Consider the following 12,313-nt stretch of genomic DNA (forward strand, 5'->3'; position numbering starts at 1 on the left):
CTTGCATTCTGGATGAGCCCCCATCTGAAGGAACGGAAAGTAGCCATGTATTGTTGTTTGTTAGCTAGCCCTCATGCTCCAGGCCAATCTGTGGACTCTGGGCCTATATGGAAACTTCTTAACAGAAACTGCAGTTAATATTTTACATCCACATTAAATGCATTATGGCCCTTCACATAACAGAACCAGTGCAAAAAAGCAATGTGCGGTTAAAAAGACATTCAGTAAAAACTTCTGAAATAAATTAACAGAAAGTAACAAGGGGAAAGAACATTCACATCCATTTCAGTCCAATTCTGCCAAACATACACCAGCCATGGCTCTCTCAGATCAATCTATATGAAGCTGTGGCTGTGCTAACTGTCCCCCAGTGTGAAGTGTTAGGGGTAGGGATGTGGCTCCTGATGCCACTTGGAATGTTGGGGTGGAGGGGGTACAATGAGGTGCTAAAATGGAGTTCTTTATTGACTGCAAAGGGAGACAAGCCCATGATTGTTGAACCTCTAGGTCAAAAGGAGAGTGCAGCATCTGTGTTTGCTGCTGGAGAAGCCCCATTATGTCCTGGTGCATCTCCCTCTCCAATTCCTGGGTCTTTCTCCTGTCCACTCTTTCCCTCTCCATACTGTCTGCAATATTCATCCTCCAGGACCTCTGTCTGATGCAGCACTGGCTTGAAGGATCTCCCTGAAGTTGTCATCCCAAGTCCTCTTTTTTCTCCTCCTTATCTTGGTCCAACATTCCGTGGGCATGGAGGGGGAACTGCTCAAGGCTGCATTGGCAACAGCTTCACAGGAAATACACAGAGGTGCCATTGTCAGTGTAGTCACAACGGAAAATGAAAGTTAAGTTTCAGAACTCCCTTCCCTTGCTCCCCTAAAGTTTTAAACAAGAAATGTTTATTGTCACTTCAGTCTTGAAGCACCTGTGCACAGCAGTACTCTGCAGCCCCAGTCATGGTGAGTATGGCCCATGGCAGGGTGGAATGAGGAGAGAATGGTTCAGTTGCATGAAACAATACAATTTTGACCTATTTCCATGAGTCTGAGTGCAGGGCAGTGCCACGGAGCACTCACCCTATTTTCCACAGGCAGTGGTGATTTTAGCTGGTATCTCATTCTTGTGGGTAACAAAAGCACAGAGAGCACACAGGGCTGCTGCTGGCATCCTGATGCCACCTGAGCCTATATACCACTAGCCTGTTTACTGTAATGCTGCCTGCCAAAGTCATCGTGGCCAGGCATGGGAAAGTATCCTACCATGGAGGAAGAAATATGCAATCCCCAGAAACCTTCAGGAGAGAATGGTGGAGTACCTCCATGGAAGTTTCATTAAGACCTCTCAGGAGGATTCAAGGGACATCCCTATGCATAAACCCCTCTGCCTAAGCCTATAGGGGAATGAAAAGCAGATTATGGTGCTATCTATCTTAGTTGTACCACTACCTCTTCTAGTATAAGTAAATTAAAGAAGAGTCAGTACCTGTGTCCTGCTATGTTGGGATCAGACACCATCTGTACGTTTAAACATTGTAATGGAAAACGGATTCACACACTTACCCAGAGTTCCTTCCCTTGCATCATGCTCACCTCTGCTCAGCTGCCAGGACAGAGTAGACTGCGGCATAGTCTCAAACAGATCCCAACTCACAGCATGGCTGGCCTCTCCCCCATCACACATGCCCCGTTCTCTTCCTGTTCACAGCAGAGGTCTGTCTCTCAGATTCTACCAAGTTATACAGAGTGCTCTGCGGAGTGCTGGTGGGGTGTCTGCCAACTATGACATTCAGCTCATTGTAAAGCAGGAAGTCTATGGCTCAGCAACAGATAATCTGTTGGCCTCTCTAGCCTTCTGGTATGCCTGGTGCAGTTCCTTTGCTTTTACGTGGCACTGCTGCTGGTCCTTTGCTTTTACGTGGCACTGCTGGTCCCTGTTGTATCCCCTTCTCCTGCATCCCATGTGCACTTAGCTCATAGATGTCCATGTTTCTACAACTGTTCTGTAGCCATGCTTGGACAGCCTTTTCTCCCCACAGCCCCAAGAATCCAATACCTTGTGTCTACCTTAGGTAGGAGTGCATTTGGAGCATATAGCTGGCATAGATTCTAAGGCCAGAAGGGATCATTATGATCATCTAGTCTGACTTCCTGCATAATACAGACCACAGAACTTCTCCAGAATAATTCACAAAGCCTTGATTTAAAAATTGGCGAATCCACCACAACCCTTGGTAAATTGTTCCAATGGCTAATTACTCTCACCATTAAAAATGTACACCTTATTTCCGGTCTGAATTCAGTCCTGTCTAGCTTCTACTTTCAGCCATTGGATCATATTATACCCATCTCTGCTAGACTGAAGGCCCCATTATTAAATATTTGTTCTCCATGTAGGTACTGTAACCAAGACACATCTTAACAATCTCTTTGTTAAGCTAAATAGGTTGAACTCCTTGCATCTATCACTATATGGGATGTTTTCTAATCCTTACTCATGCTCATGCCTCTTCGCTGAACCCTCTCCAATTTATCAACATCCTTCTTGAACTGTGGTCAGCAGAACTGGACATGGTATTCCAGCAGCAGTCACACCACTGCCAAATGCAGAGGTAAAGTAACCTCTATTCCTAATCAAGACTCCCCTGTTTATGCATCCAAGGATTGCATAAGCTCTTTTGGTCACAGCATCATATTCAGCTGATTATCGACCACTACCCCTAAATCTTTTTCGGACTTATGGCTGCCCAAGATGGAGTCCCTCATCCTATAAGTATGACCTACATTCTTTGTTCCTAGATATATACATTTACATTTAGCCATATTAAATCACATATTACATGCATATATTTGCATGCATACATTTTACCAAGCAATCCAGATCACTCTGAATCAGTAACCTGTTCTCTTTGTTATTTAGCATTCCTCGAATTTTTGTGTCAGCTGCTAACTTTATTGGTGATGATTTTGTTTCTTTCCAGGTCTTTGATAAAAATGTGAAATAGTGTAGGGCCAAGAATTGATCCCTGCAGGACCCCACTCAAAACAGACCCATTCCTTATTTACTGTTACATTTAGAGACCTATCAGTTAGCCAGGTTTTAGTCTATTTAATGTGTGCCATGTTAATGCTATATTCTAATTATGTAATCAGAATGTGTGATAGAAAGTGAAATGTGTTACTGAAGTCTATGTATATTATGTCAACACTGTCACCTTTATCAACTAAATTTGTAATCTCAACTACAAAAATTTCAAGTTAGTTTGACAGGATTAATTTTACATAAATCCATGTTGATTTGCATTAATTATATTACCCTCCTTTAAGTTCTTTATTAATCAAGTCCCATATCAATCATTCCATTATCTTGCCTGGAATCAATGTGAGGATGACAAGCCTATAATTATTCAGGTCATCCAGTTTACCTTTTTAAAAACTGCATAATATTAGCTTTCATACAGTCTTCTGGAACTTCTCCAGTGCTCCAAGACGTGTTGAAAATCAAGGTGGTCGTTGGGTGGTTGCACACAACAAGGGAGAGCTGTTAGGTGTGCTCACTAAGCTGGGCAGTCAGGAAAGGGCATTTCAAAAATACACAGGGTTTTTAGAGGAGGGGTGGCTCCCAGGCTCTGTGACCCATGGAGTTCACAACTGAGACCAGAGCAGTCAGTGTCAGGCATTGTGGGACAGTTCCTGGAGGACTGGTACAGTCCACATAGGTCATGCAGTGTCTACACTAGCATTGTGTTGACCACAGTAGGTCAACAATGGCTCTGCACCTTATGGGAAGGTAGGGTCACTGCATCACTGTAACGAGGCGCCTACCTTGGCTGGAGACAAATTTGAATGTAGAAACATGCACAGCTAGGTCGATGCAAGGCAGTTTACCTCAGCCTAACTGAGACCAGGCCAAACAAAGCATACCCACAAATCATTCTGTTGTTGTTGTTGTTATAGTGGTACCTTGGAGCTGCAGTCACGAACCAAGGGCCCTTTTTGATTAGCATTGTATAAACAGAACAAAATGACAGCCCCTCCCCCTAGGAGCTTACGGTTCTGGCATGACTGGGCCAAATAGTTAAATCACCATGTGTCAACCTCGTAATCAGAGTATGGCTTCCTCAGCCAGGCCAGCCAAGGGTCCCTAAGTATCCCAGCTGATGCAAAAATAATATTGACATCCCTGCTAAGTGGCAAGAATAGAATCCCTTCCTATACAGGCTAGAATTCCTTAATTATCTGCAAAATGAACTTTCTCAAGCCAGCCTGAATTTATATCCAGGAAGCACCTTTTCTGATTCACCACAGTATTCATAAACACAGAGTAGTAGGACCGGACTAAATGTGTGGCCTGAACAGGATGGGGCGGGGGAGGCAGGAAGGGAGAGTGTCGGGGACAAAGTATTGGAAAGGCATCACCATAAGTATATGTGATATTTTATAATCATTTTCTCTGAGTGCCCATATCTGCATGCAAATGCATGTGACATTATGGGTCTTATCTTCTCTTATTGTCCTGGCTTGCCATCCCCACCTCTGGTTTCTAAAATGAAGTGCCCTTTTCTATTAAATAGCATCAATCATAATGAGATTACCACCTAAAGACTCACTCTTCATGTGTGCAGAAAACGTTTACCTTCTATTGTGTGAGAGAGCAAAGCAGCAGGGGTTATAGTTTGTTCCCCAGATCAAAGCTTCGGGGCTTCATAACATTATCATAAGCACAAGCAGCCCCAACAACATCAAGAGGGCTGTCAGTTTTACAAAGAGGACTCTTATGAGAACCTGCTCTTAAGTGATGGCCAAACCTCCAAAAGCCTCCAGGAGTTATTTGGATAATTATCCAAAAGCATGGATTCTTATCCACAGGTCTTGAGTCTTCAGGTCAGGCCAGAAATGTCCCAAGAATAGACTTTTCTTGTAGAGATTTCCATTTCATTTGAGGTTGGAAATGCCATGGGAAGAATCCTCCTCACAGGATGCTGACTCTTCTATACCCCTACAGAACCTGAAAGTGCAGGGAGCAAGGGCAATTCAAACCATAACCAAAAGGAAAAAAACAATCTTTGAACCTCAAAAAATGCTCTTGTTTATCTCCCATTTTGGTTGATGTTTCAGGTCAGTTCTTATTTTATTTAGGGATGGGCCTGAATCAAAATCCCTGGATCTAACTGCCTCCAAACTTTGAATCTGGATCTGGCTGTATAAAGGGGCCAAACCAAAACCCAGGGTGCAAACACCTCAAACTTATGGGAAGGTTAGATATGGATCCTACTTTTGCCACTCAGGCCCATCATGAATTTACCTGAACCAGCTGGCAATTCCTAGTCAATATGATTCAGGACAAAATTCTCTTCCCCAATCCACGCTATGGATCCACTGCGCACACAATACCATGCTCAAACACAACAGTGCTGAACTCCTTCAAAGACAGTAAGACTTGCTATTGATATTATTGGGAGTTGCATGGGATTGGTGCAATGTTTAGCATCTGCCCCCAATCCTGGGGGGAGAGCTGCCGTGCAGGCTGATGAGAACTTTCTTCTTGGGGGTTATATTTCTTGGAAAGTTGCTATTTTTAGGCAAGTGCTATTTGCAGTAATAATACCTAATAATCCAAGTCTGAAGTACTGGTAGGATGACCTTCTGTCCTGGGTTTCAGGAGAGCAACTGAGATCTGCTGAGTTGTCTGTATTTCTGTCCCAGAGTTCAATCTGCATCATGCTGGCGGAAGCAAGGCTTTCTTAGCGATAGGACTGGCTGGGGAGCTGTGACAAATCCATGTGCTATGGAGCAGATAGCCATAATTTAGTCTATAAATTACACGCTCACTTGGGGAGCTGGGCTTAGAATCCTTGTCCTGCAACTCCAAAAGCACTTCCCTCTTTCATGTAAGCTAACAGAGGGCTGGTACTAGCAGTAGATACTATAGCCTCTCTGTGGACCCAGCCACCAGAGGATGGCATTGCTCACTCCTGGGTACCCAGGAAGGCAGTACATTACAGAACTCGCTATAATGGTGCCCTATTATCCCTCTCTTGTGGCTGTTTTCTAAATTTACTTCTTATCTTTTCTCTTTGCCCATTGACCCCAGGATATGCCAACAGTGATGGTAGGAGAGTTCTGGAGCTGGCTTTTAGCACCTGAGCCATTACATTAGTTTTTGTGCAACACCTTAGTGCTTTGAAAGGTGGACACATATTCAGTGAAGTACAGTAATCCTTTAGGTTCCTCTTCACTAACCCCTTCCATCTGCAGATCTCAAAGCACTTTACAAATATTAATGAATTATGCCTCACGTAATGATGCCCCCTCTGAGGTGGGTCATTATAATTATCTCCATTTTACAGATATGAAAACTGCATCACAGGGAAGGAACTAGCTGGGAGCAGAACCCAGAACAGAACCCACTCTCATGATTCCACTCCCAATGCATTTAACAAATACAGGGCAATTGTTTGTGAAGTATAATATAAGAATAATATAGGGACCTATTCAGGACATACTTAGGTCTCCGCATCTTTTCTCATGATTACGTCTTAGTGAGGGGCCTGCTCTTTGTTCAGTGATCAGGATTGGTTGGCTAGTTACGCCTCAGTTGGAAACATGGCAAATCAGGATTAGAGCCAAAAGAATGGGCTGTCAACCTGCCTGGAATGTTTTTCTTAAAGAGCCGCAGAGCGTGGCTAATATGAAGAATGCTGAAAGTGAGGGATTCGGCTCTTTGGCAGAGAACAGGAGTACGGAACATTTAGAGCCGCAGCTAGCCTAGCAGTATAGCTTTCAGGGCCATAGAAAGATATTTGTTAATTTCATGACTCATCTCATGCACTGGGTCCAATGGACTGGAAATGGTTTGTCTCAATGCACATGGCAGAGAGATATACTGCTGGAGCAGAAAAATACAAGCAGGATATTTTTTTAAAAATCTCCCTTGTGGGGTCCTTTTTCCCACCAGTTAAATTACTTAAGTGAACCCCACAGCCCTTCATAGCAAGTTCCAATTTACAAATACTTATCAATATGTGTCGCATTATCAGACATCATATAATATCCTTAAATCCCTGCATGAACATGTCAGGAAAGAGATTGTGCATCTGTTTTGACATAACTGGTATCTGTGGGTCTCCACCCACCAAAAGGCCTCTGTTTGCCAGCCAACCCCAAAATAAATTCATTCCTTCTCTGCACCCGAAAGATTGGGAAATGAGCATGTGCTTCTTTTCTGCAGACCCTCCCACTATCACTGAATCGAAGAGCAATGAAGCTGCCACGGGACGGCAAGCCTTACTCAAGTGTGAGGCATCGGCAGTGCCCACGCCTGATTTTGAGTGGTACAGAGATGACACCAGGTAAATATATTGTCTATCTTCTTCCTTATTCTACCTCCTTCAAATGTTTAGTAGATTCCCCACTAAGCCCCCTAATGCCATACAAAAAATCCTCCACAAGCTATATAAGCTCAAGATCCTCTCTTATCTCATTCCTTCATACAAGCTAAGCAGGGCAGGCCTGGTCAGGACTTGAGTAAAAACCCTGCTTGTAAACTGTGTGTGCTGAAAGAAGTGCTGTGGGTGATTCAGTAGATGGTGCTCTTGCCTTTGCCTCAACACTGCACCAGCATGCTGGTGTGGGATTAAGGCACCACAGGTGCCATCTTTCTGATAATCTACTGACCATCTATGTTCATTAAAGATCTCATGACCTTTTCACAAGAGTAGAGTGTATTAGTTCTGGTGCTGTGGCCAAATTCCAACCAAGGTCATTAGGACTTGGCTCCCTGAACTCTGAGGGAAGAGGTTGTTTATATGTAACATTCTCTGCACCAGTATGACCTCCTTCTTAGCGCATGTGCAATGTGCCTCTGGTGGCATATGACCAGGATTCATCACCAAATTTGGTCCATTGGTGGGATCTAGCTTTCCCGGCCCTGAGCCACTGCAGCTCTCTGTCAGCATGGGAAAGAGAAAATAAATAACAGCCAGAGGAACGACACCCAATATTCCCTCTGCCTTGGGTCACCCTTTACACCTGAGCATTTGTTAAAAGAGGAGTTTTACTATACTGGGTTTCAACTCAACCACTTAGCACATGCTAAAGTTCAGCTTGCCTTGTCTACACTGGCATTTTAAAACATGTTCATTACAACATGCCAGCTAACATTCTAAAAAACCTTTTATCTCAGTCCAATAAACTCCTGCTTGAAATTGGCTTTGATCGTTGGCAGAGCCCCTCCCCTTTATTCCAGGGAAGCACATAATAAATGCGGTGTTTGCACCCAAGGATGTCAGCTGGGTGTAGCATCTCTTCTTTTGACTCATTCTTTCCCCTTCCTTTCCTTCCCCACTGCTGTCATTCTACCTTCACCATCATTTTAATCATCCTCTCTTTTCTTTCTGTCAATTTCCCCCCTCCCTTTCTCCACTACTTTCATTCTTTCTTTCATGCTCTGACTGCCCACTTCTCCAACCCATTTCTTCTTTCCCTTCTCTCTTATCTTCCTGCCTTTCACCACCTGCTTCTGCCTACCTATCTTCAATGTGTCTTTCTCCCCTGCTCTTGCCATCCCTCCTTCCTTCTGATGGCAGGGCCTCCCGGGGGGGGGCAAGTGGGGCAATTTGTCCCGGGCCCCACAGGGGCCCCCACGAGAAGGGCAGAGGCTACCCCCCGCCCCTGCCATCCCCCCGGCACCTCAGCGCGCATCCAGGAGCATCCTTGACAGCGCTGCAGCCACGTGCCTCAGGCAGGGCCTGAGCTCCTCCCCACTCAGAGCTGCGTGGTAGGGGGGTGGGGCTGTGAGCTCCAGCAGGACCAGAGCTCCCGCCGCTCGGCCTGGACGCGCGTGCTGAGGCTCTGAGAGAGGGGGTAAGCGGCCGGGACCTGGGGGAGTTTGATAATGGGCAGGGAGTCCCGGGGACTGAAGAGTCCTTTTACCTCTGTACTATAGTTACGCTGTTGAGGTTTGCACCAATGTAGCTAATGCCCAGTCAGTGTTTCCATCACAATCAAGGTTTTAAGGAGGGTGTTAATAGAATTTCTCTGCCTTGAAATTTGGTATGAAAAGATATAGGGACTAGATAGCCATGGAGGTTTCTGGACTTGCCTTTTCATCTCTTGAGATCCAGGGCCAGCTGGTGTGCAGGAGTGCATTCTTGGAGGATTATTAATGCTGCAACAAAACCTAGAGAGCTCAGGTAAAATCACAGCCCCATGATGCTAGGCACTGTACAGACACCCTGCCCCACAGCACTTCTTATCTGAATGGACAAGACCAACAGAGAAAGATTTATTTCTATTTTAGAGATGGGGAACTGAGGCCTGGGCTATAAAATGACTTGCCTCAGGTGAGACAGAAAGTCTGTGACAGCCAGTATTGAGCACACATTGCGCAAACTCCAAACCAGCTCCTTAACCACAAAATCATGCTTTCTTTCTGGGGGCTCTCTGTTAATATTCCAAATCCGAAACAAAGCTGAGGTGCTTTTCCCTGCCACTGCAGACATTTATTCTCTTTCTGCATGTGATAAAGCATCACTGCCAGAGATGACTCAGCCCTGGGGCTCATAAAATACTTCTCAAGATCAAATACTTTGCTTGTGGAATGAAGCAGATTGGACTAAGCATTTGGAGTTTAAACACAGCAACCCACCCATTCGTAGGACCTAGAGCTGGTCAGAAATATTTCGGTGAAGTGTTTCTTTGAAGTTTAGCATTTGTTGAAATACAAGTATTTTGTGGAGTTGGTTTGGTTTCAGTTAAACCTGACTGGTTTTCTATCAGGTCACCTGCTTTCCTAACAACCCACCTGCCAGACTGGCTAAGAATCTAGGGCTCCATCCTCTCTATTGAAATCCTCTGCAAAATAGAATTTCCTTCTCCACACAGCTCAACAAGGGACCGGGGTGGTTGGATAATCGGCAGGGAGTCCTGGGGACAGTCAGGGGACAGGGAGGGGGCAGAGGTTCTGGGGTGGTGGTCAGGGGATGGAGAATGGGGGGTTGGATCGTGGGCATTTGGGGGTCTGTCTGTTTGTGAGGGACCCCATGGAGCCAGTCTCTAGGAAACAGATAAATGCATGCTGGTTAAGTCCATTAATGGCTATTAGCTTGGATGGGTAAGGAATGGTGTCCCTAGTCTCTGTTTGTCAGAGGGTGGAGATGGATGGCAGGAGAGAGATCACTTGATCATTACCTGTTAGGTTCACGCCCTCTGGGGTACTTGGCATTGGCCACTGTCGGTATGTTCTTATGTTCTAACCTAAATGAACCCAAAGTTATGGAGACAGATATGAGTCAAGGAAGCCAGAAGAGTATCAGAAACCTGGAAAAATCTCTGACTGGATGGGCTCAGGCATTTGGTCACAAGCTGAGGTGGTTCAAAAGTTTTAGATTTTTTGTAAGCAGAATTTTTGTATTGTTTCTTTAAACAAATCAAACACAGCAAGCAGCAAATATTTGGCCACACGCTTCTGAAACCCCAAATCATGTTCAGATTTTGGCAGACAAATTTCAGCTTTTCAACTAAAAAAAGTGCAACAAATTTTGAAGGAAAGCAGACATTGTCTGTGATTTTTTTCTGCTTTTTAAAAACCCCTAGTTTTTGATCCAGAAAAAGTTTTGACGGAAAATATTTATCCAACCCTTTTAATGAGCTTTAGTGCCTTTTAGCACTAGCTGATGCTGAGAACCAGTGATACCTTGTAAAGGTGATTTGAAAAGAAGTTTTCTCAAAACTGTGTTTGTGCTGAGATACGGAAGGTTTTTAAATGTTTATTTTTCCCAGGGCCCCACAGGGGCCCCCATGAGAATCCTGTATTCTATAGTATTGCAAATTTTTTTTATGGAAGGGGCCCCCAAAATTGCTTTGCCCCAGGCCCCCTGAATCCTCTGGGCGGCCCTGTCTGATGGGGACTACTTGTTAGTGCACTGTACATCTCTTTTCTTTGCTTCTCAGGATAAACAGTGCCAATGGCCTGGAGATCAAGAGCATGGGGAGCCAGTCCCTTCTGATGGTGGCCAATGTCACTGAAGAACATTATGGCAACTACACCTGTGTGGCTGCCAACAAGCTGGGAGTCACAAATGCCAGCCTATACCTTTACAGTAAGTATTGAAGAGGGGAGGGGGATTCGAGGCGGCTTTCACAAAGGTCAGCCTGTACCTTTACACTACAGTAAGTGTGCTTTAGAAGAGGGGCCCTGAATTCAGGTACTTGGAAGACATTAGCCTGCCAAACTCCAACAGCAAACACAAACACCGTGAGTAAAAGGTTATGTTCAAGCCCCCCTTGATCCTTTGAGTAATGTCTTTGCTGCAATCTGGTAAAACAAAAATATATATTGTTAAGCAGGGAGCAGAGTGACAGCCCCTTTAAGAGAGAGATGGAATATTGGGGCCTGAAAGTTCCATGGAGGCTGAAAAATGTCAAACATTGAAAGAGATGGAGAGAAGTAGCCAGTGAGCCTGGGGAGGGGAGAGCCAGAGAAAAGAGAAGAAATGGATCTGAAAATAGAAGGAAGTGATGCAAGATAGCCAAGAGTGATTATATGAGAAACAGAGACCAGAATTATTTGAAGAGACATGCTACATTTTGCAAGAACCACGTGTGGGAAAATGAAGGTCTTACACTGATAGTGGGATGATTAGAATGTAGGGAAATATAGAGCAGGTTAAAGGAAATATGAAATCAAACTCCCAGATTTTGATCCTGTTGTCTTTGAAGTCGATGAAGGTATTGCCATAGATCTCAACAGCCACAAGCTTGGGTCCCAAAACTAGAGGGGTTCAGACCCAAACCCCACAAGCCCTTGAGGGCTTACAGAATCCAAACTTTACAGCTGGTCCCCACCTGGTCTATAATAGATCAAGCCTGGATCTGAATTCAACACCTCACCCCATCCAAACTTTGGAGTATTTGAAATCTAGTTCTTGATATGAATACTGCACCTCAGGTAATAAATAAATGAGCCCTTCCTTCCTCTGGAAATACAGGTTTGTATTAGGGTATATAGAGTTGTGATCTCTCTAGGCAGGGTGGGAGATAAGGTCTATAAGGGAGTCTCACTTTGAGTGATAGGTTTGTTTATGCTTTCTGGAGCCAGCCTGATCAAAAGATAAGGAAAATAGTTTTTAAATGAAAAAAAAATTGATGTAGCAGGGATGGGAGAACCCGCTGGCATTTTTGCATTCACAAGACAACTGGATTTCTTATATTTTAATTTGAAGTTTTGCAAAATTAAAGTGCATTCCATGGAACACTTCATGTAAACCACTGGTTCCAACGGTAATAAGAGATTAGCATATCTTTGACTAAATGGAAAC

The 12,313-nt window shown here is 44.4% G+C and overlaps 1 protein-coding gene across 5 annotated transcripts in view; it reads left to right on the top strand.

Moving 5' to 3' along the window:
* The window catches only part of LSAMP (limbic system associated membrane protein), a 747,548-nt gene that overhangs the window by 681,329 nt on the left and 53,906 nt on the right, over window positions 1-12,313 (top strand). For all 5 annotated transcript variants that reach the window (XM_050960825.1, XM_050960834.1, XM_050960843.1 and 2 more), the window contains 2 exons: window positions 7,225-7,345; window positions 10,947-11,095. In XM_050960825.1, the coding sequence (XP_050816782.1) occupies window positions 7,225-7,345; window positions 10,947-11,095 (270 nt within the window). The remainder of the gene's footprint in view (window positions 1-7,224; window positions 7,346-10,946; window positions 11,096-12,313) is intronic.

This window comes from Gopherus flavomarginatus, chromosome 1 (assembly GCF_025201925.1).
Source record: "Gopherus flavomarginatus isolate rGopFla2 chromosome 1, rGopFla2.mat.asm, whole genome shotgun sequence".
Taxonomy (NCBI): Eukaryota; Metazoa; Chordata; order Testudines; family Testudinidae; genus Gopherus; species Gopherus flavomarginatus.